Raw genomic sequence first — 26,569 nt, forward strand, 5'->3', positions numbered from 1 at the left:
CTGTGTGTTACCAGCCCAGAGATCTGACCAGTCTCCTCCCCGCACTCTCTGGTGTATCTCATACATCAGGAGCCATCAGCCCCTATTATACTCCTGCTCTCCCCCTCACATCATGTCACTGTGTGTTACCAGCCCAGAGATCTGACCAGTCTCCTCCCCTCACTGTCTGGTATATCTCATACATCAGGAGCCATCAGCCCCTATTATACCCCTGCTCTCCCCCTCACATCATGTCACTGTGTGTAACCAGCCCAGAGATCTGACCAGTCTCCTCCCCGCACTCTCTGGTGTATCTCATACATCAGGAGCCATCAGCCCCTATTATACTCCTGCTCTCCCCCTCACATCATGTCACTGTGTGTTACCAGCCCAGAGATCTGACCAGTCTCCTCCCCGCACTCTCTGGTGTATCTCATACATCAGGAGCCATCAGCCCCTATTCTACTCCTGCTCTCCCCTCACATCATATCACTGTGTGTTACCAGCCCAGAGATCTGACCAGTCTCCTGCCCGCAGTCTCTGGTGTATCTCATACATCAGGAGCCATCAGCCCCTATTATACTCCTGCTCTCCCCTCACATTATGTCACTGTGTTACCAGCCCAGAGATCTGACCTGTCTGCTCCCCGCACTCTCTGGTGTATCTCATACATCAGGAGCCATCAGCCCCTATTATACTCCTGCTCTCCCCCTCACATCATGTCACTGTGTTACCAGCCCAGATATCTGACCAGTCTCCTCCCCGCACTCTCTGGTGTATCTCATACATCAGGAGCCATCAGCCCCTATTATACTCCTGCTCTCCCCCTCACATCATGTCACTGTGTGTTACCAGCCCAGAGATCTGACCAGTCTCCTCCCCGCACTCTCTGGTGTATCTCATACATCAGCAGCCATCAGCCCCATTATACTCCTGCTCTCCCCCTCACATCATGTCACTGTGTGTTACCAGCCCAGAGATCTGACCAGTCTCCTCCCCGCACTCTCTGGTGTATCTCATACATCAGGTGCCATCAGCCCCTATTATACTCCTGCTCTCCCTCACATCATGTCACTGTGTGTTACCAGCCCAGAGATCTGACCTGTCTGCTCCCCGCACTCTCTGGTGTATCTCATACATCAGGAGCCATCAGCCCCTATTATACTCCTGCTCTCCCCCTCACATCATGTCACATGTGTGTTACCAGCCCAGAGATCTGACCAGTCTCCTCCCCGCACTCACTGGTGTATCTCATACATCAGGTGCCATCAGCCCCTATTATACTCCTGCTCTCCCCCTCACATCATGTCACCGTGTGTTACCAGCCCAGAGGTCTGACCAGTCTCCTCCCCGCACTCTCTGGTGTATCTCATACATCAGGTGACATCAGCCCCTATTATACTCCTGCTCTCCCCCTCACATCATGTCACTGTGTTACCAGCCCAGATATCTGACCAGTCTCCTCCCCGCACTCTCTGGTGTATCTCATACATCAGGTGACATCAGCCCCTATTATACTCCTGCTCTCCCCCTCACATCATGTCACTGTGTGTTACCAGCCCAGAGATCTGATCAGTCTCCTCCCCGCACTCTCTGGTGTATCTCGTACATCAGCAGCCATCAGCCCCTATTATACTCCTGCTCTCCCCTCACATCATGTCACTGTGTGTTACCAGCCCAGAGATCTGACCAGTCTCCTCCCCGCACTCTCTGGTGTATCTCATACATCAGCAGCCATCAGCCCCATTATACTCCTGCTCTCCCCCTCACATCATGTCACTGTGTGTTACCAGCCCAGAGATCTGACCAGTCTCCTCCCCGCACTCTCTGGTGTATCTCATACATCAGGTGCCATCAGCCCCTATTATACTCCTGCTCTCCCTCACATCATGTCACTGTGTGTTACCAGCCCAGAGATCTGACCAGTCTTCTCCCCGCACTCTCTGGTGTATCTCATACATCAGGAGCCATCAGCCCCTATTATACTCCTGCTCTCCCCCTCACATCATGTCACTGTGTGTTACCAGCCCAGATATATGACCAGTCTCCTCCCCGCACTCTCTGGTGTATCTCATACATCAGGAGCCATCAGCCCCTATTATGCTCCTGCTCTCCCCCTCACATCATGTCACTGTGTGTTACCAGCACAGATATCTGACCAGTCTCCTCCCCGCACTCTCTGGTGTATCTCATACATCAGGAGCCATCAGCCCCTATTATACTCCTGCTCTCCCCCTCACATCATGTCACTGTGTGTTACCAGCCCAGAGATCTGACCAGTCTCCTCCCCGCACTCTCTGGTGTATCTCATACATCAGCAGCCATCAGCCCCATTATACTCCTGCTCTCCCCCTCACATCATGTCACTGTGTGTTACCAGCCCAGAGATCTGACCAGTCTCCTCCCCGCACTCTCTGGTGTATCTCATACATCAGGTGCCATCAGCCCCTATTATACTCCTGCTCTCCCTCACATCATGTCACTGTGTGTTACCAGCCCAGAGATCTGACCTGTCTGCTCCCCGCACTCTCTGGTGTATCTCATACATCAGGAGCCATCAGCCCCTATTATGCTCCTGCTCTCCCCCTCACATCATGTCACTGTGTGTTACCAGCCCAGATATCTGACCAGTCTCCTCCCCGCACTCTCTGGTGTATCTCATACATCAGGAGCCATCAGCCCCTATTATACTCCTGCTCTCCCCCTCACATCATGTCACTGTGTGTTACCAGCCCAGAGATCTGACCAGTCTCCTCCCCGCACTCTCTGGTGTATCTCATACATCAGCAGCCATCAGCCCCATTATACTCCTGCTCTCCCCCTCACATCATGTCACTGTGTGTTACCAGCCCAGAGATCTGACCAGTCTCCTCCCCGCACTCTCTGGTGTATCTCATACATCAGGTGCCATCAGCCCCTATTATACTCCTGCTCTCCCTCACATCATGTCACTGTGTGTTACCAGCCCAGAGATCTGACCTGTCTGCTCCCCGCACTCTCTGGTGTATCTCATACATCAGGAGCCATCAGCCCCTATTATACTCCTGCTCTCCCCCTCACATCATGTCACATGTGTGTTACCAGCCCAGAGATCTGACCAGTCTCCTCCCCGCACTCACTGGTGTATCTCATACATCAGGTGCCATCAGCCCCTATTATACTACTGCTCTCCCCTCACATCATGTCAATGTGTGTTACCAGCCCAGAGATCTGACCAGTCTCCTCCCCGCACTCTCTGGTGTATCTCATACATCAGGAGCCATCGGCCCCTATTATACTCCTGCTCTCCCCCTCACATCATGTCACTGTGTTACCAGCCCAGAGATCTGACCAGTCTCCTCCCCGCACTCTCTGGTGTATCACATACATCAGGAGCCATCAGCCCCTATTATACTCCTGCTCTCCCCCTCACATCATGTCACCGTGTGTTACCAGCCCAGAGGTCTGACCAGTCTCCTCCCCGCACTCTGTGGTTTATCTCATACATCAGGAGCCATCAGCCTCTATTATACCCCTGCTCTCCCCCTAACATCATGTCACTGTGTGTTACCAGCCCAGAGATCTGACCAGTCTCTTCCCCGCACTCTCTGGTGTATCTCATACATCAGGAGCCATCAGCCCCTATTATACTCCTGCTCTCCCCCTCACATCATGTCACTGTGTGTTACCAGCCCAGAGATCTGACCAGTCTCCTCCCCGCACTCTCTGGTGTATCTCATACATCAGGAGCCATCAGCCCCTATTATATTCCCGCTCTCCCCCTCACATCATGTCACTGTGTGTTACCAGCCCAGAGATCTGACCAGTCTCCTCCCCGCACTCTCTGGTGTATCTCATACATCAGGAGCCATCAGCCCCTATTATACTCCTGCTCTCCCCCTCACATCATGTCACTGTGTGTTACCAGCCCAGAGATCTGACCAGTCTCCTCCCCTCACTGTCTGGTATATCTCATACATCAGGAGCCATCAGCCCCTATTATACCCCTGCTCTCCCCCTCACATCATGTCACTGTGTGTAACCAGCCCAGAGATCTGACCAGTCTCCTCCCCGCACTCTCTGGTGTATCTCATATATCAGGAGCCATCAGCCCCTATTATACTCCTGCTCTCCCCCTCACATCATGTCACTGTGTGTTACCAGCCCAGAGATCTGACCAGTCTCCTCCCCGCACTCTCTGGTGTATCTCATACATCAGGAGCCATCAGCCCCTATTATACTCCTGCTCTCCCCTCACATCATGTCACTGTGTGTTACCAGCCCAGAGATCTGACCAGTCTCCTGCCCGCACTCTCTGGTGTATCTCATACATCAGGAGCCATAAGCCCCTATTATACTCCTGCTCTCCCCTCACATTATGTCACTGTGTTACCAGCCCAGAGATCTGACCAGTCTCCTCCCCGCACTCTCTGGTGTAACTCATACATCAGGAGACATCAGCCCCTACTATACTCCTGCTCCCCCTCACATCATGTCACTGTGTGTTACCAGCCCAGAGATCTGACCAGTCTCCTCCCCGCACTCTCTGGTGTATCTCATACATCAGGAGCCATCAGCCCCTATTATGCTCCTGCTCTCCCCCTCACATCATATCACTGTGTGTTACCAGCCCAGATATCTGACCAGTCTCCTCCCCGCACTCTCTGGTGTATCTCATACATCAGGAGCCATCAGCCCCTATTATGCTCCTGCTCTCCCCCTCACATCATGTCACTGTGTGTTACCAGCCCAGATATCTGACCAGTCTCCTCCCCGCACTCTCTGGTGTATCTCATACATCAGGAGCCATCAGCCCCTATTATACTCCTGCTCTCCCCCTCACATCATGTCACTGTGTGTTACCAGCCCAGAGATCTGACCAGTCTCCTCCCCGCACTCTCTGGTGTATCTCATACATCAGCAGCCATCAGCCCCATTATACTCCTGCTCTCCCCCTCACATCATGTCACTGTGTGTTACCAGCCCAGAGATCTGACCAGTCTCCTCCCCGCACTCTCTGGTGTATCTCATACATCAGGTGCCATCAGCCCCTATTATACTCCTGCTCTCCCTCACATCATGTCACTGTGTGTTACCAGCCCAGAGATCTGACCTGTCTGCTCCCCGCACTCTCTGGTGTATCTCATACATCAGGAGCCATCAGCCCCTATTATACTCCTGCTCTCCCCCTCACATCATGTCACATGTGTGTTACCAGCCCAGAGATCTGACCAGTCTCCTCCCCGCACTCACTGGTGTATCTCATACATCAGGTGCCATCAGCCCCTATTATACTCCTGCTCTCCCCCTCACATCATGTCACCGTGTGTTACCAGCCCAGAGGTCTGACCAGTCTCCTCCCCGCACTCTCTGGTGTATCTCATACATCAGGTGACATCAGCCCCTATTATACTCCTGCTCTCCCCCTCACATCATGTCACTGTGTTACCAGCCCAGATATCTGACCAGTCTCCTCCCCGCACTCTCTGGTGTATCTTATACATCAGGTGACATCAGCCCCTATTATACACCTGCTCTCCCCCTCACATCATGTCACTGTGTGTTACCAGCCCAGAGATCTGACCAGTCTCCTCCCCACACTCTCTGGTGTATCACATACATCAGGAGCTATCAGCCCCTATTATACTCCTGCTCTCCCCCTCACATCATGTCACTGTGTGTTACCAGCCCAGAGATCTGACCAGTCTCCTCCCCGCACTCTCTGGTGTATCTCATACATCAGGAGTCATCAGCCCCTATTATACTCCTGCTCTCCCCCTCACATCATGTCACTGTGTGTTACCAGCCCAGAGATCTGACCAGTCTCCTCCCCACACTCTCTGGTGTATCTCATACATCAGGAACCATCAGCCCCTATTATACTCCTGCTCTCCCCCTCACATCATGTCACTGTGTGTTACCAGCCCAGAGATCTGACCAGTCTCCTCCCCGCACTCTCTGGTGTATCTCATACATCAGCAGCCATCAGCCCCTATTATACTCCTGCTCTCCCCTCACATCATGTCACTGTGTGTTACCAGCCCAGAGATCTGACCAGTCTCCTCCCCGCACTCTGGTGTATCTCATACATCAGGAGCCATCAGCCCCTATTATACTCCTGCTCTCCACCTCACATCATGTCACTGTGTGTTACCAGCCCAGAGATCTGACCATTCTCCTCCCCGCACTCTCTGGTGTATCTCGTACATCAGCAGCCATCAGCCCCTATTATACTCCTGCTCTCCTCACATCATGTCACTGTGTGTTACCAGCCCAGAGATCTGACCAGTCTCCTCCCCGCACTCTCTGGTGTATCTCGTACATCAGCAGCCATCAGCCCCTATTATACTCCTGCTCTCCCCCTCACATCATGTCACTGTGTGTTACCAGCCCAGAGATCCGACTAGTCTCCTCCCCGCACTCTCTGGTGTATCTCATACATCAGGAGCCATCAGCCCCTATTATACTCCTGCTCTCCCCCTCACATCATGTCACTGTGTGTTACCAGCCCAGAGATCTGACCAGTCTCCTCCCCGCACTCTCTGGTGTATATCATACATCAGGAGCCATCAGCCTCTATTATACTCCTGCTCTCTCCCTCACATCATGTCACTGTGTGTTACCAGCCCAGAGATCTGACCAGTCTCCTCCCCGCACTCTCTGGTGTATCTCATACATCAGGAGCCATCAGCCCCTATTATACTCCTGCTCTCCCCCTCACATCATGTCAGTGTGTGCTACCAGCCCAGAGATCTGACCAGTCTCCTCCCCACACTCTCTGGTGTATCTCATACATCAGGAGCCATCAGCCCCTATTATACTCCTGCTCTCCCCCTCACATCATGTCACTGTGTGTTACCAGCCCAGAGATCTGATCAGTCTCCTCCCCGCACTCTCTGGTGTATCTCGTACATCAGCAGCCATCAGCCCCTATTATACTCCTGCTCTCCCCTCACATCATGTCACTGTGTGTTACCAGCCCAGAGATCTGACCAGTCTCCTCCCCGCACTCTCTGGTGTATCTCATACATCAGCAGCCATCAGCCCCTATTATACTCCTGCTCTCCCCCTCACATTATGTCACTGTGTGTTACCAGCCCAGAGATCCGACCAGTCTCCTCCCCGCAGTCTACTTTCATCCGGTGCTACTCACACTGCTCTGCTGCTGTATAGGAGAGGGTCCCGTCACATCCATTACTGGGCAGTAAATAACAATTATGTAACACTATACATATGTCTGGTAATATAGTATAACGAAGAACATTTGAGTATCGGGTGAGCAAAAAAAACCAGCCATGATAGACCCAACCCCCCCATCAATAGTAGAATGTGAGGATAAGGGAATACCTCAACTAAAGTATGGCAAGTAGGAGGAATAGAGGTATAGAGAGCGCTTTCAACCACCGAATGGAGATTCAACCGATAATTTGTTAGAATACAAAACAGTACAAATCTTAATAAAAACCAGTGTGCTTTTTATTGAAAGATTTTTTCAGAGTCACATCTGGAAATGGTATCCTTTTCGGAAATGCAAGTAACCCGACGCGTTTCGTCTTGAAAAATACTTCATCAGGGGTTTAGTACTGCAGATGGTGAAAACAATGGTGGTAGTACATTATATACTGATAATACATATACAAAAATTTTCACATTTTATACATACACATTTAATACATACATTTTATAAAATTAATATTATTAAAAGTAAGCAGGCCTATTGGTCCTTAAAATTCAATGTCACTTAAGAGAACGAGCACAGAGAAAAGAATAAAGAGCATGATTGTATAGAGAGAACACTGTATATAGAAAATGTAATTGAGGAAAAATTAAAAGGGTATTGAACATACCATAGTAATATTAGAACGCTTATACCAGCATGTATTTCCTCAAATATGCGTAAATGGTATAAAACTCCCTCAAAAGGGCGGACCTCAAAATCTGTGGGGGAACCATGTATTACAAAAGATTTTTTATACATTATATATTCAATGTTTAAACAAGTGAGTCGGTTTGAAAGATATAAGACATACCAATGGCAATTTAGCGGTGTTTGAACCAGCTTGTTATGCTCCAAAATTACGTGGGTGGTGGTGACCTCCCTCACAGGAGTATAGTTCAGATATCTAGAGGGCAAAAACATCTTTTTGATGTGAACGTATAAAATTTATACTGTATATATGCATGATAAGGTTATAAAATGGGGACCTACCTAAAAGGTTATTTCAATATGTCTATTAACATATAGATTCCATAGTGGTTGCTTTCACTTCAAAAGGACGATTACCTAATATTTGTGGGAGAATCATGTAGTGAGTACTGTTATTATACCCATATTGGGCTAGAAGGAATTTAAATAATTTAACATACCCAGATTGTCTCTTTAAAGGGTCAACGTAATCACGGAGTATCCCCAATTTTTGTGGGTCTTTAGGTGGTAGTAGATGTTCAAATTAATATAAGTGGGACCATCCAATAATAAAGGGAGCTTATTCACACGGTACACTCACTTTTAGGCCTAAAAGTGAGTGTACCGTGTGGAGGAATATACACCATCGGACAGGGTCCTTGTGTCAAGTAGTAGGAAACTGCATGCTTGGAGTGTGGCAGTCTTGTAGCCAAGTCCACAGAATAGGTTGTTGCAGGATGATTCATAGGAATAACACTGGCAGTAAAACAGGATCTTTGTATAAAGTCCACATTGCAGTTAACTCCAGGTTGGTGCATATTATGATCCGTGGCATCTGGGTAGAGTCCCTCTATATAATGGCATACAGTTGCACACTTGTAGGTGATCTTTGGTGTAGCCAACTTCACACGGCAGGCAGGCTCAGGGTATGTTGATCCCACATCTGCCTGACACCCGGGGAGGGGAATAGTAACCCCATCCCCATTACCAGCAGCCACAGAAGCTTTAGGAGAAGTGCGAGGGGGAAGGGTAATGGCCTGCATGTCAAACCTGGCCAGCAACCTTTCCGCAGAGTCATGGATAGCCCGCAGGATCGTCTGCAGTAAAGTAGCCATGGCCACTTAAAGATAAGCCCAGCAGAGGGTCCAGGCCGCTATTCAGAATGACGGTGGCTAGCACACCGCTAATTAGGAGGTTAAGATGGCCGCCGGAGCTCCAGGCAGGGAATCCAATTAGCCGCAGCACAACAAACAGGCGCCGTCCCCCACGATTAAACCACCAGACACGGTGGTAGTCCACAGTTAGGCAGGATAGACTTTCTCACCAGTCCGCTCAGCAATCACCCCCCCCCCCCCCCCCCCGCCGCTCCTGACCGGCAAGGAGAGAGGAGTCAGGAGGCAAGATGGCGGCCGGGCTCCCGAAGCGCAACAGGCCTAGCGCGGTGGATCGGAGTCCAGAGGATTTGCAGGGTAACAGCTGATACTGCAGACGGGGCTCCGGAGGATATGTGGGTAGAAGGTGAGCCCCTGCGGTCCGCGGTGCAGGATCAATAACCAGGATTTTTGCAGAGCTCACCCCAAACACGTCCTCTCACCTATTTAGGGTTTATAAATTCACAGAAACCTGGGACAAATATAAAGTAACACAATCAGCTCTTAACTATAATTTTTCAAACACAGCCTGTAATATGGCAGTTAGGAGTTGACTGATTGGTACTTTATCTCCAACCAAGACTTAATACATACACCCCAAGGATCCTGGATCCCTCAGTTATCGGTGATGTTGCAGTTCCTCCAGAGACCTCATTCCCGGTTAAACCAGGGGCGCGAAGAGTTTCTAAAAATGCCTGGTGTCAGCATGGGTTAGTTCCAGGAGGGAGTCCTAGTAATGGGGGAGGGGGGAGGGATACAAGCCTTATAGGTCTGTATTGAAAGCACCACAGTGGACAATGATTTGGTCAAGTCTGATCCCAAGTCCAACTCCAGATACCGGAGAGAGAAGGCATCTCGGCATCTTACAGGTGAACAGTTGGCTGTTGTACCATCAAGAGGATGTGCTCTTCAAGGAGGGACAACTTATGTCATTAAATATTAGGTCCTCGATCTCCACACCTGGTGTATTTAAAGAACCCCAAATGAGACAGGTGAGGGCGGAGGGGTGGTCATAAAGTAGAAGGAGAACCATTGACCATGATCTTCTCAGAAGGTAGTTGGTGCCTATTTTGACTCCTGGGCTGCAGATTCAGTGGTGGCTGTCCTGAAACCACCACAATATTATTTACTAGGGTGAGTTGGGATGAGTTCCCCTTCAGAGAAACAAGGGTCCTCATCTATATGGAGCGTAGTCTATTAACCAAGATGAAGAAGCTCGCTCTGTTCTACCAGAGATCAGTCTTTCGCTCAGCGGTTTGCCTTGGTTTCACGGAGGTGGCAATCATTAATCAGGTCTATAGCATAAACCCATCGGCATTTATCAGAGGCGCAGCTGTGCTCAGTATAATATTTCAATAATTGTGAATTCCTTTTATGTAGAAAATATATATTTATTAAAAGGTAATTTCATAAAAAAACATCATTTGAAGTGCACTTCACAGCAATACACAAACGGACAGTACAAGACAGACAACATACGCTGTGGCGTAGGCAAATACTTGGCTCAGATTCATTTCTAAGCACCTATGTGTTATAATGAGGCGGCTTCAGGAACAATGTCCTTCATAGTTACCGGAATATGGGCTCAGATTCTAGGTGAAAAACAGTGGGGCAGACCCATAAAGAGGCTGTTTGGTTGCTCTTGGCAACATCCCATATGTAAAAAAATCTTAGTCAATTTACCCTGAAGTTGGATCCTAGAATCTTCAATAGGACCTTGGTCGCTCACCATCGAATTATTTGGATAAAAGTAGGTCTCTATTTACTTTTTTCCTGGACAGAGATGGCTGAAATGGGGGGCGGGCATCACCTCGACTGCGTTCACAGGGGTACGTCCAGCATTTCTATGGGCACACCCATAACACATTGGGCAGTCCCATACTGGAGCGAAGGCCCCGGCTAGTGTGAAACTCCCCTACGGCGCTCACACATACGCAGAACCCCGACCATCGGGGACGAAATCGGACCTGGGCCATCAGCTCTGAATCTGCCCCCTTATACTTATGTTATTAACCCTTTCAGTGCCAAGTGACAAAATAGATGTAGAAATTGGCAAGCAAACCTATTTATTCTTCATAACGGCCTGTAATGTCACCTTATATAGGAAGTAGGATCTTTTTTTACTCAACATTTCCTATTTGACTTTACATAACAAATGTGAGCGAGGCTGGCGTTTTTAGCGGATATTTTTGAACATCTCTCGCAGAGATGATGGCGCTCAAAGGGTTAAGTCCTGAAGTTCTACATTAATAGAATTGTTGTGGATGGTAAAGTCTTTAATTTGGTGACTTAAAAGTTATATTTTGTTCCCTCAGATGAATATAGCCACATGAATATCTCCGTGGTTACCCTCGATTTATCTCCACACTGTAAAACGGAAGATGACATCGCAGAAGATGACATCACAGGAGAATACCCAGATACCCCCATTATACACCCAGGGCCTCACAGTGCAGATTCATCACCTGTTCCATATAACCACCAGGAATATTCTCCCGATAACTCTGATATTAATCAATATATTTCATCTCTTAGCGTAGAGAACATCGTCCCCTCCTCTACAGTCACTGAGAACAATGAGCGTATTACCCATCAGCCAGGGGCGTCAGAGGAGCAGCCATGTTCTGCAAACAGATCGGCGCCTATTCCATATCACAGCATTTACACGGGTGCGAAGGCATTTCAGTGTCCTGACTGTGGGAAGAGTTTCCCCAAAAAATCCACCCTTAATATACACGGGAAAAGTCACACCGGGGAGAAACTATTTTCATGCCAGGATTGTGGGAAATGTTTTACGTATAAATCTGTCCTGGTTTCGCATAAGAGACTTCACACAGGTGAGAAACCGTTTTCATGTTCTGAGTGTGGAAAAACGTTTAGAGCCAAATCCTCCCTTGTAACACATCAGAGACTTCACACGGGTGAGAAGCCATTTGAGTGTTCAGATTGTGGGAAATGTTTTACACATAAATCATCCCTCGTCACACACCAGCGAACTCACACGGGGGAGAAACCATTTTTTTGTCTGGAATGCGGGAAACGTTTCACCCAGAAATACGATGTTGTTGTACATCAGCGATGTCACACCGGTGAGAAGCCATTTCCATGCCCTATGTGTGGGAAATGTTTTACACACAAATCAGATGTTGTTCGACATGAGAGAACTCACACAGGTGTGAAGCCCTTCTCTTGCGACGAGTGTGGGAAAAGTTTTACAAAGAAATCTGCTTTTGTTGCACATCGAAGAACTCACACAGGGTAAAAAAAGCATATTCTTGTCTGGAGTGCAGGAAATGTTTTACACAGAAATGTGATCTTTTCATGCATCAGAGAGGTCACGTAGGGAAATGTTTTCCACGAAAATCACATTTGAAAACTCACATGGATAAGGTGCCATTTTTAGATTCTGAGTGTGGGAAATGACACAAATTAAATCTTAAAACTAAGTAATTCAGGCAAAGGACAAATTTCCTTATAAATATATATATATATATATATATACACACACACACACACATATATATATACTCTGCATTGCCTTCTCAAATTTGTCTTGCTATATAAAGGGTGGAGGTTGCATCATTTGTAGTATTGGTAAAACGCTGCAGTATATGCTAGCGCTATATGTATAAAATACTAAATAAAATAATGATAAAACTATTCTCGTGTGGTTCCGATTTCTCTATCTCTTTGTTGCCGGTCACTGGATTATCCTGGTATATATAATGCTGTGACCAGGCGGGAATACATATGGATGACTGGCGGATTGGATTCCGGGGGTTCAGAACACTAAGAGCAGCATCCCCGATGGTGAGAGTCCTGGAAGGTCCAATTGGTATGCCTACATTCTCTCTGTCCCCCCATCTCTATATTCTCACAGCCTAACCTCCCCATAATTTAACCCTAGCAACCCTCTCCCGCACCCTTATCCACCAGGGTGCTACCCGCGTTCCAACCACCAGGATAGTAACTGCGTTCCGGCCACTGGGATGCTAACTGCGTTCCGGCCACCGGGATGCTAACTGCGTTCCGGCCACCAGGATGCTAACTGCGTTCCGGCCACCAGGATGCTAACTGCGTTCCGGCCACCAGGATGCTAACTGCGTTCCGACCAACGTGGTGCTAACTGCGTTCCGACCAACGTGGTGCTAACTGCGTTCCGACCAACGTGGTGCTAACTGCGTTCCGACCAACGTGGTGCTAACTGCGTTCCGACCAACGTGGTGCTAACTGCGTTCCGGCCACCAGGATGCTAACTGCGTTCCGACCAACGTGGTGCTAACTGCGTTCCGACCAACGTGGTGCTAACTGCGTTCCGACCAACGTGGTGCTAACTGCGTTCCGACCAACGTGGTGCTAACTGCGTTCCGACCAACGTGGTGCTAACTGCGTTCTGGCCACCAGGGAGCTAACTGTACCAAGATGCTAACGACATTGCATAAGGAGCTTGGCGAATACCTCTCTTCCCCTTGCCGCCTGGGGACAACGCCATTCCAGAGCTTTCTATTTGCTCTACCTGTCTCTTACTTGTGCCTTCTGCAGCTTTGCATCCCCTTTGGATTGTGTCACTGAAGGATGATGGTGAAATGTCCTGCCTGTTACATGGCTCCAAACTGCCTTCTACGGGGGGACTGGTGGCCACATGCCCCTGTAATTGCACTCCCAGACGGGAACAGGTCTCTTGTGAAGATCACCTAGGTCAGCTGTTTCTGAACTACACATCCCAGCATGCCCTGCTACATTTTTGCTTTTTGGCAATGTTAAACCTGTTGCAGGGCATGATGGGATGTGTAGTTCAACAACAGCTGGAGGCCCAAAGGTTCCTGACCTAGGTTGTGTCCTGTCTTTTGGATCTTAGCAGGACATCTTCTCCCCTTCCTCCACCCCTGGTTCATGACTTCGGTCTCAATGAGGCCTTAATCATTGAGAAGTGTGTTGTGACCGCTGTTATCCTCTTCTATGCCATGGAAGCCGGATTCTCCAGGGATTCCCAGGAGCCAGATTCTGACTTTTCCTCCCAACTCTAAGCAGTATAGGATGATCCACATGCTGTAGGCATCTTCATGACCCAACCAAAATCTGGGAAAGGACAATCCAGTTCCGATCCTGACTGTGTGTCTCCACTGCAGTCAGGAGTCTCACAGGCGGGTACTAGAGCTGAGGTCAGGAGTCTCGGGGGCAGCGGGTACTAGAGCCGCAGTCAGGAGCCTCGGGGGCAGCGGGTACTAGAGCCGCGGTCAGGAGTCTCAGGGGCAGCGGGTACTAGAGCCATGGTCAGGAGTCTCGGGGGCAGCGGGTACTAGAGCCGCAGTCAGGAGTCTCGGGGGCAGTGGGTACTAGAGCCGCGGTCAGGAGTCTCAGGGGCAGCGGGTACTAGAGCCACAGTCAGGAGTCTCGGGGGCAGCGGGTACTAGAGCCGCAGTCAGGAGTCTCACAGGCGGGTACCAGAGCCACGGTCAGGAGTCTCGGGGGCAGCGGGTACTAGAGCCGCGGTCAGGCGTCTCAGGGGCAGCGGATACTAGAGCCACAGTCAGGAGTCTCGGGGGCAGCGGGTACTAGAGCCGCAGTCAGGAGCCTCTGGGGCAGCGGGTACAAGAGCCGAGGTCAGGAGTCTCGGGAGGCAGCGGGTACTAGAGCCACGGTCAGGAGTCTCGGGGGCAGTGTGTACAAGAGCCGCGGTCAGGAGTCTCGGGGGCAGCGGGTACTAGAGCCGCAGTCAGGAGTCTCGGGGCAGCGGGTACTAGAGCCGCAGTCAGGAGTCTCACAGGCGGGTACTAGAGCCGCGGTCAGGAGTCTAGGGGCAGTGGGTACTAGAGCCGCGGTCAGGAGTCTCGGGGCAGCGGGTACTAGAGCCACAGTCAGGAGCCTCGGGGCAGCGGGTACTAGAGCTGCGGTCAGGAGTCTCACAGGCGGGTACTAGAGCCGCGGGGTGGAGTCTCGGGGGCAGTGTGTACAAGAACCGTGGTCAGGAGTCTCAGGGGCAGCGGGTACTAGAGCCGCGGCCAGGAGTCTCGGGGCAGTGGGTACTAGAGCCGCGGTCAGGAGTCTAGGGGCAGTGGGTACTAGAGCCGCGGTCAGGAGTCTCGGGGGCAGCAGGTACTAGAGCCGCAGTCAGGAGCCTCGGGGGCAGCGGGTACTAGAGCCGCAGTCAGGAGCCTCTGGGGCAGCGGGTACAAGAGCCGCGGTCAGGAGTCTCGGGGGCAGTGGGTACTAGAGCCGCGGTCAGGAGTCTAGGGGCAGTGGGTACTAGAGCCGCGGTCAGGAGTCTAGGGGCAGTGGGTACTATAGCCGCAGTCAGGAGTCTCGGGGGCAGTGGGTACTAGAGCCGCGGTCAGGAGTCTCGGGGGCAGGAGTCTCGGGGGCAGTGTGTACAAGAGCTGCAGTCAGGAGTCTCGGGGCAGCGGGTACTAGAGCCGCAGTCAGGAGCCTCTGGGGCAGCGGATACAAGAGCCGCGGTCAGTAGTCTCAGGGGGGCAGCGGGTACTAGAACCGCGGTCAGGAGTCTCGGGGGGCAGCGGGTACTAGAGCCGCAGTCAGGAGCCTCTGGGGCAGCGGGTACTAGAGCTGCGATCAGGAGTCTAGGGGCAGTGGGTACTAGAACCGCGGTCAGGAGTCTCGGGGCAGTGGGTACTATAGCCGCAGTCAGGAGTCTCGGGGGCAGCGGGTACAAGAGCCGCGGTCAGGAGTCTCGGGGGCAGCGGGTACTAGAGCCGCGGTCAGGAGTCTCGGGGGCAGCGGGTACAAGAGCTGCGGTCAGGAGTCTAGGGGCAGTGGGTACTAGAGCCGCGGTAAGGAGTCTCGGGGCAGTGGGTACTATAGCCACAGTCAGGAGTCTCACAGGCGGGTACTATAGCCGCAGTCAGGAGTCTCACAGGAGGGTCCTAGAGCCGTGGTCAGGAGTCTCACAGGTGGGTACAAGAGCTGCGGTCAGGAGTCAAGGGGCAGTGGGTACTAGAGCCGCGGTAAGGAGTCTCGGGGCAGTGGGTACTATAGCCGCAGTCAGGAGTCTCACAGGCGGGTACTATAGCCGCAGTCAGGAGTCTCACAGGCGGGTACTAGAGCCACGGTCAGGAGTCTCGGGGCAGTGGGTACTATAGCCGCAGTCAGGAGTCTCACAGGTGGGTACAAAAGCCGCAGTCAGGAGTCTCACAGGCGGGTACAAGAGCTGCGGTCAGGAGCCTAGGGGCAGTGGGTACTAGAGCCGCGGTAAGGAGTCTCGGGGCAGTGGGTACTATAGCCGCAGTCAGGAGTCTCACAGGCGGGTACTATAGCCGCAGTCAGGAGTCTCACAGGCGGGTACTAGAGCCACGGTCAGGAGTCTCGGGGCAGTGGGTACTATAGCCGCAGTCAGGAGTCTCACAGGTGGGTACAAAAGCCGCAGTCAGGAGTCTCACAGGCGGGTACAAGAGCTGCGGTCAGGAGTCTAGGGGCAGTGGGTACTAGAGCCGCGGTAAGGAGTCTCGGGGCAGTGGGTACTATAGCCGCAGTCAGGAGTCTCACAGGCGGGTACTAGAGCCACGGCCAGGAGTCTCGGGGCAGCGGGTACTATAGCCGCAGTCAGGAGTCTCACAGGCGGGTACTAGAGCCACGGTCAGGAGTCTCGGGGCAGCGGGTACTATAGCCGCAGTCAGGAGTCTCACAGGCGGGTACTAGAGCCGCGGTCAGGAGAGTCTTGGGAGCTGCGGGTACAAAAGCCGCGGTCAGGAGTCTCGGGGCAGCGGGTACTATAGCCTCAGTCAGGAGTCTCACAGGCGGGTACTAGAGCCGCAGTCAGGAGTCTCACAGGCAGGTACAAAAGCCGCGGTCAGGAGTCTCGGGGGCAGTGGGTACAAGAGCCGCGGTCAGGAGTCTCGGGGCAGCGGGTACTAGAGCCGCGGTTAGAAGTCTCGGCCCCCACCGTATAGATCATGCACCTGCTGTACAGGACACCCCCCGTCATGGTACGGAACACTACCCCACTGTACAGGACCCACCACCATGGTACAGGACACTCCCCAGCTGTACAGGACCTTCCCCCGCTGTATAGATCATGCACCTGCTGTACAGGACACCCCCCGTCATGGTAACGAACACTACCCCACTGTACAGGACCCACCACCATGGTACAGGACCTTCCCCCACTGTACAGGACCGGCCCCCGCTGAATAGATCATGCACCTGCTGTACAGGACCCCACCCCCCATGGGACACTACCCTCCTGTACAGGCCCGCCCCCACGGTACAGGACACTCCCCTGCTGTACAGGACCCCACCCCCCATGGGACACTACCCTGCTGTACAGGACACTCCCTAATGGTACAGCTCCCCCCCTGCTAGATAGTTCATTCACCTTCTCTACAGGCCCATCCTGTGGTAAAGGACACTTTCCTGCGGCACCGGGTGTGTGTGAGGATGAGGGTACCCAGGGCACATAGGGGCAGTATATAGACATCTATACATCTGTAATATCCTGTATTAATGCTATTGTGTTTGTGTAATGTTAACACACTGTGGGCATATGATGCCATACTAGTTAATCTTATTATAAGTTACTCTGAATTGTTTTAAATCTATGCCATCCCCATAGGGGACGTTACATGTTTGATGGACAGATATATATATATATAAAGATGCCTTCACAGAAGGCAATAGAGACTCTTGAAGAAAACAGAGTGTTTAGTAGTTAATTTATGCACTGCAGTTTCCCCAGAGGGATGGAACTGAACCACGCAGAGAGACATTAACCTGAGGACAAGTGAAATGCCCTGTACGGAGGGGATCAAAGACAGCAATAAATCTCTCAGCAATAAAGTTTTACAGCACGCGCTGAGAGCGGGAAGGAGAGGGATCGCGTGCTGCTGTGATATAAATAGCACACAACTGGACGGAGGGGGAAATTACCTCAGGAGTGGAGAGGGTTAAGACTGCAGAGCTGTGCAGCAGGTGAACGGAGAGCAGTGCTGAGGGGAGAACAGTATTGACTCACCGGAGGCTGGGCTGAGTGTGAAGGAGCTCCCTACTGCTCCGTAGCCCAGCACTGACAGGCATCAGAGACGGCTTCATAGAGAGGAAGTCCCGGGCTGCGTTGTCATCAAGAGGGCGGCATCGGGTTCAGGAGCTGAGGGTCCCAGCAGTGCAGAGGAGGAGAATCCGAAGGAAGGCGGGCCAGGTCGTCAGCAAGAAGGCGGCAAGAGAGGCGGGGATCAGCTGTTTGTCCTGCCGGAATCAGCATCAGGGGAGTGGTGAGTGAAAACCAGCCTCCCCAATAGACAGTCTAATACCGCCCTCAGGCCAGCCTTCCCCAGCATACAGTGTAGCGAAAGTACACTGACAGCCATCCTTTATAGTTCTGTAGAGAAAAGCAGCTGCTGACACATCCCAATTCTGTGTAAAATAACCTCCGGTTGGCATTTAGCAGAGCCTCCAAACACTGAGCTATTAGCTACCCTGCAGTATCGAGAAGAGTAATTCCCTCAGGTGTAAGGTGATGCATACAGAGTTTACCCTGAGGCTGCAGTTATAATAAGGAATTCTGTGCAAGGAAGGACTTGGTGACAAATCTTGCATACTACAGGACAGTGTTAAGAGGAGAGGATTAATCCTTGCATCAAGCAAGCTAGATTACACAACAAAACTAAGAGTTATGCATACAAGTAGTAAGTAAGTCTGGACAGCTAGTGTTAACCCTTGGAAAGCCAGCAGATAGCAGGAGAGAAAGAGAAGGAACAACTGAGCTTTATTTTTATTTTATTTATTGATGTATCGATCCAACAGAGAAGGGAGAAAGCAGAGACACTTTAATTGATGGTATTCTTGTGGCCAAGTTAACTCCTTCCCGTGGAAATCACATTGTCCCTTGAGCAATAAGGAAAATAAATAACTGTGAATACAAATGCCCAACATTTCCCCTGAGTTAGGAAAACATTTCCTTCAGCATTTTGAAGGTTGAAGTTAATTTTGAGACTGTGACTGGCAACAGTATTATTGCAGGCAGCAGGGAGAATCAATTCATTTGTGTGGTAGTAATACACCTGCAGCAGCTTCAAGAACAGTTAAGGGATATTTATCTTTCAACTAGTCATTCCTAACGGATTACAAATCTACAGTGCAGATCTATTCCCAGGGAGTAACTCTAACAAAGAAACTAAAAGCGCTTATTGTTTTCTTGCAAGACAGAGACTAGTGTACACTCGTTAATATATATATATATTATTGCGCAATAATAAGTAACAAGTATTACAGTAATTAGCCATTGTATTCAATATGTACTAATTTTGTGAAAAGTAACAGTTACTTTATTGGTTTTAGAATCAGAAGGTAGGGTGGTCTAATGTTTCAGTTTTAGGGCCTTTGGCGAGAGACAAAATAATCGGATTGCAGTCACCGGCTACTGTTCCAGTTTAATAAAATATAATTGCAGTTGTGAAAGTGATTTGATGTTTGATGCATATCATCTATGTGCTGTTTATCTTTATATTTGCTATTCCTGGAATAAATTGTTTAAATCTTACAACCGATTGGAAGTTCTGTGTCATCTTCAATCCGAACCTGTAAAGAAAAGAATACTTACCTGAAAGGAAGAAAGAAAGGTACCAGAGTAACAAAACCAAGTTTCAGGATATTACAAGTTTTGTTTTGGCGTCACGAACAGGATACAACCAGACAATAACAATTTAAGTAAAGGCGAAATGGCAGAATCTGACACACCGGCTCCAAAGTCAACAAAAAGAAGGGTTCTTCCGTCTCCGGAGAGCGTAGTTGTGAGGAAGAGAGGGGAGATGGCAGAATATTCTCCCATTACCATGCCATATTATGTCGGTGCCCCATGGCTGCCCTCGTACTCGGGAAACAAACGCATGGCAGGAACGACAACCTTCAGGGATTTTAAGGACAGAATGCGATCCATGTTGGACATGTGCCATGTGAGCAACGATCAACAGGTACAAATATTATTAGGACAGTTGAAAGGGCCAGCAAGAAGAGAGGTGAAGGCATGGAAACGAGAACGTAAGGTGACAGTGCAGGACATTTTTAAAAAATTGGCTAGTATATTCGACGCACGAACCCCTGCAGACTTAAAAGGACATTTGTATTCCAGGAAACAAAAGCCACAAGAATCTTTAAGAGACTTTGCCCTCGCGCTACAAGAAGCTTCACACGCTATTCAGGCAGTAGAGCCGAGCGATAAGGAACAAGAGAACGAGACCTTGATAAACCTTTTTGTGGAAGGGGCCAGGGAGAAAGCAGTACGTGCTCAGCTTCGGATGTGGAGGAAGCAAAATCCAGGCGGCACCTTCTCCAAATTCAAGGAAGCTATATTCCAAATATTGGGATTAAATCAATGCGATGAGGAAGAGAGTCAAATAACCACAGATACAGAAGAAGAGGATGAGGATGAGGATGAAGAGGAAGTAGCCCCTAAGACGCTTCCCCGCAGTAAGAAAAGAACGATGACTCAACAAGCGCAGTCCAGTCAGGACGTCTCCGGACTGCTGGCAGAAAAGCTAGACAATCTGACAAGAAGTATGGCGGAGATGGGCAGAGAGCTAAAAGACCTCAGACAAGAACAAGCGCTGTTGAGACGCGGAGGGGAGAATGCAGGACCCCGGGGCCAAGGGCGAACACGGTGGACAACGACATCTGGGAGAGGGCGAAGAGCCACCGACCGATTTGACTCCCACGGAAGTCCAATTTGCAGACACTGCGGTAAGAGCGGACATATTGAGCGTTATTGCATGGAGGAAGATTTAAACGGGGAAGACCCGAGGTCACGGACCTACCCTCGGGAGAACACCCCTCAGTAGGTCCAAATTCTCCATCATGGTGGGCTCGTTATGTGGGGTCGTGTCCACATGTGAAAATTCTCGTAAACAATGTGGAAATCCCCGCCCTGTTGGACACTGGGTCCCAAGTTACCACCATTCGCCTCACTGAATTTGAGAAGTATTGGCCCCGAGAAGAAATATTGACTCCTCCTGAGAACTGGATTCAATTGCTAGCCAGTAATGGGCAAGAGATCGAATACTGTGGATATTGGGAGGCTGAATTGACAGTTGGAAAAGCACGATTGCCACACCAAGGTTGTTTAATCACTAACGGATCCAATGAACAGTTGCCCCCGATTATATTGGGGATGAATGCACTAAAACACTGTCCCGAGGAACTGGTAGAGTCGCTCAAGGAGGAAATGGATAAGGCAAACAGGGAAGAGCGAAAGGCGTTGATACAAACAGTTCGATGGCTCAAAGGAGTGGGGAGTTTCACCAATGAGCAAGGAGAGATCGGCAAGGCAAGGATCAGTGATAGGACCCCGGTCCTTCTCAAACCAAATTCTGAAGTAATGCTACAGTGCAAAGCTCGTTTTGGGATAGGGGGAACAGATTACGAAGCTATCATTGAACCTCATGATCCAGACGGCCAATACCCATTCGCGGTAGCGAGAGCAGTGACCAAAGTACACCAAGGTCAAGTCTTCGTACGAGTGCTCAACCCTCATAGTTTCCCCATTAAATTGTACAAAAATTGTCCGGTGGCCCGGTTGACGGACGTGAGTTTCGAAGATGTCTTTGAAGGAAAGGCCTTCATGGCTCCCCAACAAGCCGAGAAGGTATCCTCCGCCAAAGAAAAAGAAGAGAATCGGTGGTGGGATAACCTACAGGTGGGAGATTCCTGGACCACACCGGAACAGAAAGAAGGGGTGTTGCGAATGGTGAAGGAGCACTCACAAGCATTTAGTCAATATCCCTCGGATTTCGGGACAGCTAAAAATGTAGTTCATTACATTCCAACCGGAGATCATCCCCCCATCAAGGAGCGACATCGTCCTTTGGCGCCTGCATTATACCAGCCAGTGCGAGAAATGCTAACAGAAATGAAGCAGGCTGGCGTAATAAAAGAGAGTCACAGTCCCTGGGCGGCCCCCATTGTATTGGTTCGTAAGAAAAATGGCACCTTGAGATTTTGCGTGGACTATAGGAAACTAAACAATGTGACCCACAAGGATGCCTATCCGCTGCCCAGGATAGAGGAATCATTGACAGCATTAAAGACCGCTCAGTACTTCTCAACATTGGACCTCACCAGCGGGTATTGGCAAATCCCAGTCGCCCCAGAACATCGGGAAAAGACGGCCTTTACTACGCCTATGGGGTTGTTTGAGTTCGAACGGATGCCCTTCGGCCTATGTAATGCCCCTGCGACCTTCCAAAGACTAATGGAACACTGTTTGGGCCATCAAAATTTCGAAATTATTCTCCTATACCTGGATGATGTAATTATTTTTTCAAGAACGTATGAAGATCATCTAGAACATTTGAGAGAGGTGTTCACCCAACTGATTACGACTGGTCTCAAGCTAAACCCAGCCAAGTGCCATCTGCTGAAACCGGAGGTACAATACCTAGGACACATAGTGAGTGCCAAAGGAATCCACCCCGATCCGGAAAAGATCCAGGCTGTAACCGAGTGGCCAGTTCCAAGAACAGTTAAAGATGTCCGAAGTTTTTTAGGCTTCGCGAGCTATTACCGGAGGTTTGTCCATCATTTTGCCAAGATAGCTGCCCCTCTGCATGCCTTACTTAGAGGCCGATCTGGATCAGAGCGAAGGGGGAATACCTCAGTCGAGTGGACCGAACAACAACAGGTGGCCTTCGAACAGCTGAAAACTTCCCTAGTGAATGCCCCTCTGCTCGCATATCCCGACTATGAACAACCTTTCTGCGTATACACCGATGCCAGCAACACCGGGTTAGGGGCGGTCTTAGCCCAGGTGCAAAACGGCCAAGAGAAGGTCATCGCATATGCCAGCCGGGGCCTGCGAAAAACTGAACGAAACCCAGAGAACTATAGTGCGTTCAAGCTGGAACTATTGGCAGTCATTTGGGCCGTCACCGAAAAATTCAGGAGTTACCTTACGGCTGCCTCCTTCACCATCATAACTGATAATAATCCCTTGGCTCATCTGGACAATGCACATCTAGGCGCTTTGGAACAACGCTGGATGTCAAGGTTGGCGAACTTCCGATACACCATCAAATACCGCAGTGGGAAGTCTAATACCAATGCCGACGCGTTATCACGCCTGCCGAACGTGACACTCCCAGAGCAAGAAGACGAAAATGAGAGGATCGAGATACCGGCTTTTGTCCCAAAACCCCAAAGAAGTCGCAGGAAAGTGGGACATTCGAATCTTCTTACTGTGGCAAGAGAAGAGACGCCAGACAAAGGGCCTACGGTAGATTGGCAGAGAATACAGCAGGAGGATCCCATTATAAAGGAACTGCTCAGGATCATCCATTCAGGACAAAAGCTGTCCAAACCGCAGCGGTTACAAGCACCCTCCGAGTTGATCAAACTTCTTCGACAGCAAGATCGGTTGCAGGTGAAGGAAGGATTACTTGTCCGGTTGCGGTGTGACCCTAGCACACATGTTAAAGTGACTCAAATTGTCATACCCAGACACCAGAATCGGACCGTCCTTCAAGCTTACCATGACCACTCAGGCCATTTTGGAGTCAGCAAGACAGAAGCCATCTTACGAGATAGGTTCTTCTGGGCAGGCATGAAAGAGGACATTGCAAAATGGTGCCAAGACTGCGTGGCATGCTCGTTGAAGAGACAGCCAGATCCGAGACAGCGAAATCCGTTATGTCCCATCACAACCCAACGACCATTGGAGTTGGTGGCCCTAGATCACGTGAAATTGGAAGCTAGTGCCAATGGGATTGAGTATGCTCTGACTATCACTGACCACTTTACCAAACTCCTGGTTGCGGTCCCGGTAAAAGATCTGACAGCAAGAACCACGGCGAAGATACTCCTTAAACATTTTATTCAGCCATATGGAACCCCAGAACAAGTCCTTACCGACCGTGGGCCCGCCTTCGAAGCTCAGCTATTTAAAGAATTGTGTGCCATGTATGGATGCAAGAAAATTCGGACCACAGCCTATCATCCACAGACAAACGGACTGTGTGAGAAGGCTAATCAAACCATAATCGGGATGCTTACAAAGCTTTCAAGAGAACAACGGACTCAGTGGCCCAGCCTATTACCGCATCTCACGTATCTTTACAATAACATCAACCACTGCTCCACCGGTTACACGCCTTTCTACCTCATGTTTGGGCGAGAGGGGAGCCTACCAAAAGACTCCGAACTTTATCCCAATCTTGAAGAAACTGACGGAGGGATAAGTAATTGGACTGAGAAACATCAACAACAAATGAAAATCGTCAGAGAGATAGTGGATGACCGAATGAAGGCAGTGCACAAGCGGCAGCAGAGAAATTATGACATCGGTCGTATTGAGAGACCATTGCAAATAGGCGATAAAGTATGGCGGCGACAGAATCGCAGGAAAAGTAAATTGGACCCTAGGTGGGAAACGCAGCCTTACACCGTTAAAGGAATTCCAACCGACGACTTTCACGCCTACCAAATCCAGCGGGATCAGAATAGCCCAATCATTCACGTACCCCGAGAGCAGTTGAAACTGTGTACGGCCACATCAGATCCATGGTGGGTTGAAGAGACACTAGAGATCACAGACAACCGTCTCTCAGAATGTGAATTCACGCCCGATCCTGCAGAAATATGTATGCTCCTGTGTGGTCCACACTTCAGAATTGGAAACCAACTTGGATCAAGTGAAGTGGAAGTGGATCAAGAGGAAGAGGAAAGTCAGATTCTGCCAAGAGAGCGACCAGTCCGAAGCACCAGGGGCATAGTACCCATACGCTACCGTACGTAGACTTCCCGTGGAATGCCGGTGACCGGTGCGTGGCATTGCGCTGGTCCACCAAAAGGTGTGACCCCCTGAGGCTGGGTGGTCCCGGAGCGGTCGAGGTCCTGAAGAGAAATCATAAACGGAGAACACTTCATTTGGATACTGACCACTATATCAGGAAATGAAAAAGACTACACATTGAATCCATAAGAGTTGATAGTTAGTCCAAATTGTTGCATGAGGACATGCAATATTCCAGCTGGGAAGAATGTAATATCCTGTATTAATGCTATTGTGTTTGTGTAATGTTAACACACTGTGGGCATATGATGCCATACTAGTTAATCTTATTATAAGTTACTCTGAATTGTTTTAAATCTATGCCATCCCCATAGGGGACGTTACATGTTTGATGGACAGATATATATATATATAAAGATGCCTTCACAGAAGGCAATAGAGACTCTTGAAGAAAACAGAGTGTTTAGTAGTTAATTTATGCACTGCAGTTTCCCCAGAGGGATGGAACTGAACCACGCAGAGAGACATTAACCTGAGGACAAGTGAAATGCCCTGTACGGAGGGGATCAAAGACAGCAATAAATCTCTCAGCAATAAAGTTTTACAGCACGCGCTGAGAGCGGGAAGGAGAGGGATCGCGTGCTGCTGTGATATAAATAGCACACAACTGGACGGAGGGGGAAATTACCTCAGGAGTGGAGAGGGTTAAGACTGCAGAGCTGTGCAGCAGGTGAACGGAGAGCAGTGCTGAGGGGAGAACAGTATTGACTCACCGGAGGCTGGGCTGAGTGTGAAGGAGCTCCCTACTGCTCCGTAGCCCAGCACTGACAGGCATCAGAGACGGCTTCATAGAGAGGAAGTCCCGGGCTGCGTTGTCATCAAGAGGGCGGCATCGGGTTCAGGAGCTGAGGGTCCCAGCAGTGCAGAGGAGGAGAATCCGAAGGAAGGCGGGCCAGGTCGTCAGCAAGAAGGCGGCAAGAGAGGCGGGGATCAGCTGTTTGTCCTGCCGGAATCAGCATCAGGGGAGTGGTGAGTGAAAACCAGCCTCCCCAATAGACAGTCTAATACCGCCCTCAGGCCAGCCTTCCCCAGCATACAGTGTAGCGAAAGTACACTGACAGCCATCCTTTATAGTTCTGTAGAGAAAAGCAGCTGCTGACACATCCCAATTCTGTGTAAAATAACCTCCGGTTGGCATTTAGCAGAGCCTCCAAACACTGAGCTATTAGCTACCCTGCAGTATCGAGAAGAGTAATTCCCTCAGGTGTAAGGTGATGCATACAGAGTTTACCCTGAGGCTGCAGTTATAATAAGGAATTCTGTGCAAGGAAGGACTTGGTGACAAATCTTGCATACTACAGGACAGTGTTAAGAGGAGAGGATTAATCCTTGCATCAAGCAAGCTAGATTACACAACAAAACTAAGAGTTATGCATACAAGTAGTAAGTAAGTCTGGACAGCTAGTGTTAACCCTTGGAAAGCCAGCAGATAGCAGGAGAGAAAGAGAAGGAACAACTGAGCTTTATTTTTATTTTATTTATTGATGTATCGATCCAACAGAGAAGGGAGAAAGCAGAGACACTTTAATTGATGGTATTCTTGTGGCCAAGTTAACTCCTTCCCGTGGAAATCACATTGTCCCTTGAGCAATAAGGAAAATAAATAACTGTGAATACAAATGCCCAACATTTCCCCTGAGTTAGGAAAACATTTCCTTCAGCATTTTGAAGGTTGAAGTTAATTTTGAGACTGTGACTGGCAACAGTATTATTGCAGGCAGCAGGGAGAATCAATTCATTTGTGTGGTAGTAATACACCTGCAGCAG

At 49.9% G+C, this 26,569-nt stretch overlaps 3 protein-coding genes across 5 annotated transcripts in view; 2 read left to right on the forward strand and 1 right to left on the reverse strand.

The window, feature by feature from the left end:
• Positions 1 to 12,675, forward strand: part of LOC146009845 (uncharacterized) — a 31,213-nt gene extending 18,538 nt beyond the window's left edge. Inside the window, exon 3 of the mRNA XM_083150384.1 lies at positions 11,331 to 12,675. Within this exon, the coding sequence (XP_083006510.1) occupies positions 11,331 to 12,277 (947 nt within the window). The 3' untranslated portion in view covers positions 12,278 to 12,675. The remainder of the gene's footprint in view (positions 1 to 11,330) is intronic.
• LOC146009797 (uncharacterized) overlaps positions 1 to 26,569 on the reverse strand; it is a 928,908-nt gene that overhangs the window by 79,498 nt on the left and 822,841 nt on the right. The gene's annotated exons all lie outside the window — the stretch shown is intronic.
• LOC146009800 (uncharacterized) overlaps positions 1 to 26,569 on the forward strand; it is a 185,381-nt gene that overhangs the window by 40,064 nt on the left and 118,748 nt on the right. The gene's annotated exons all lie outside the window — the stretch shown is intronic.

Source organism: Crinia signifera, chromosome 6 (assembly GCF_055691185.1).
Source record: "Crinia signifera chromosome 6, ASM5569118v1, whole genome shotgun sequence".
Taxonomy (NCBI): Eukaryota; Metazoa; Chordata; class Amphibia; order Anura; family Myobatrachidae; genus Crinia; species Crinia signifera.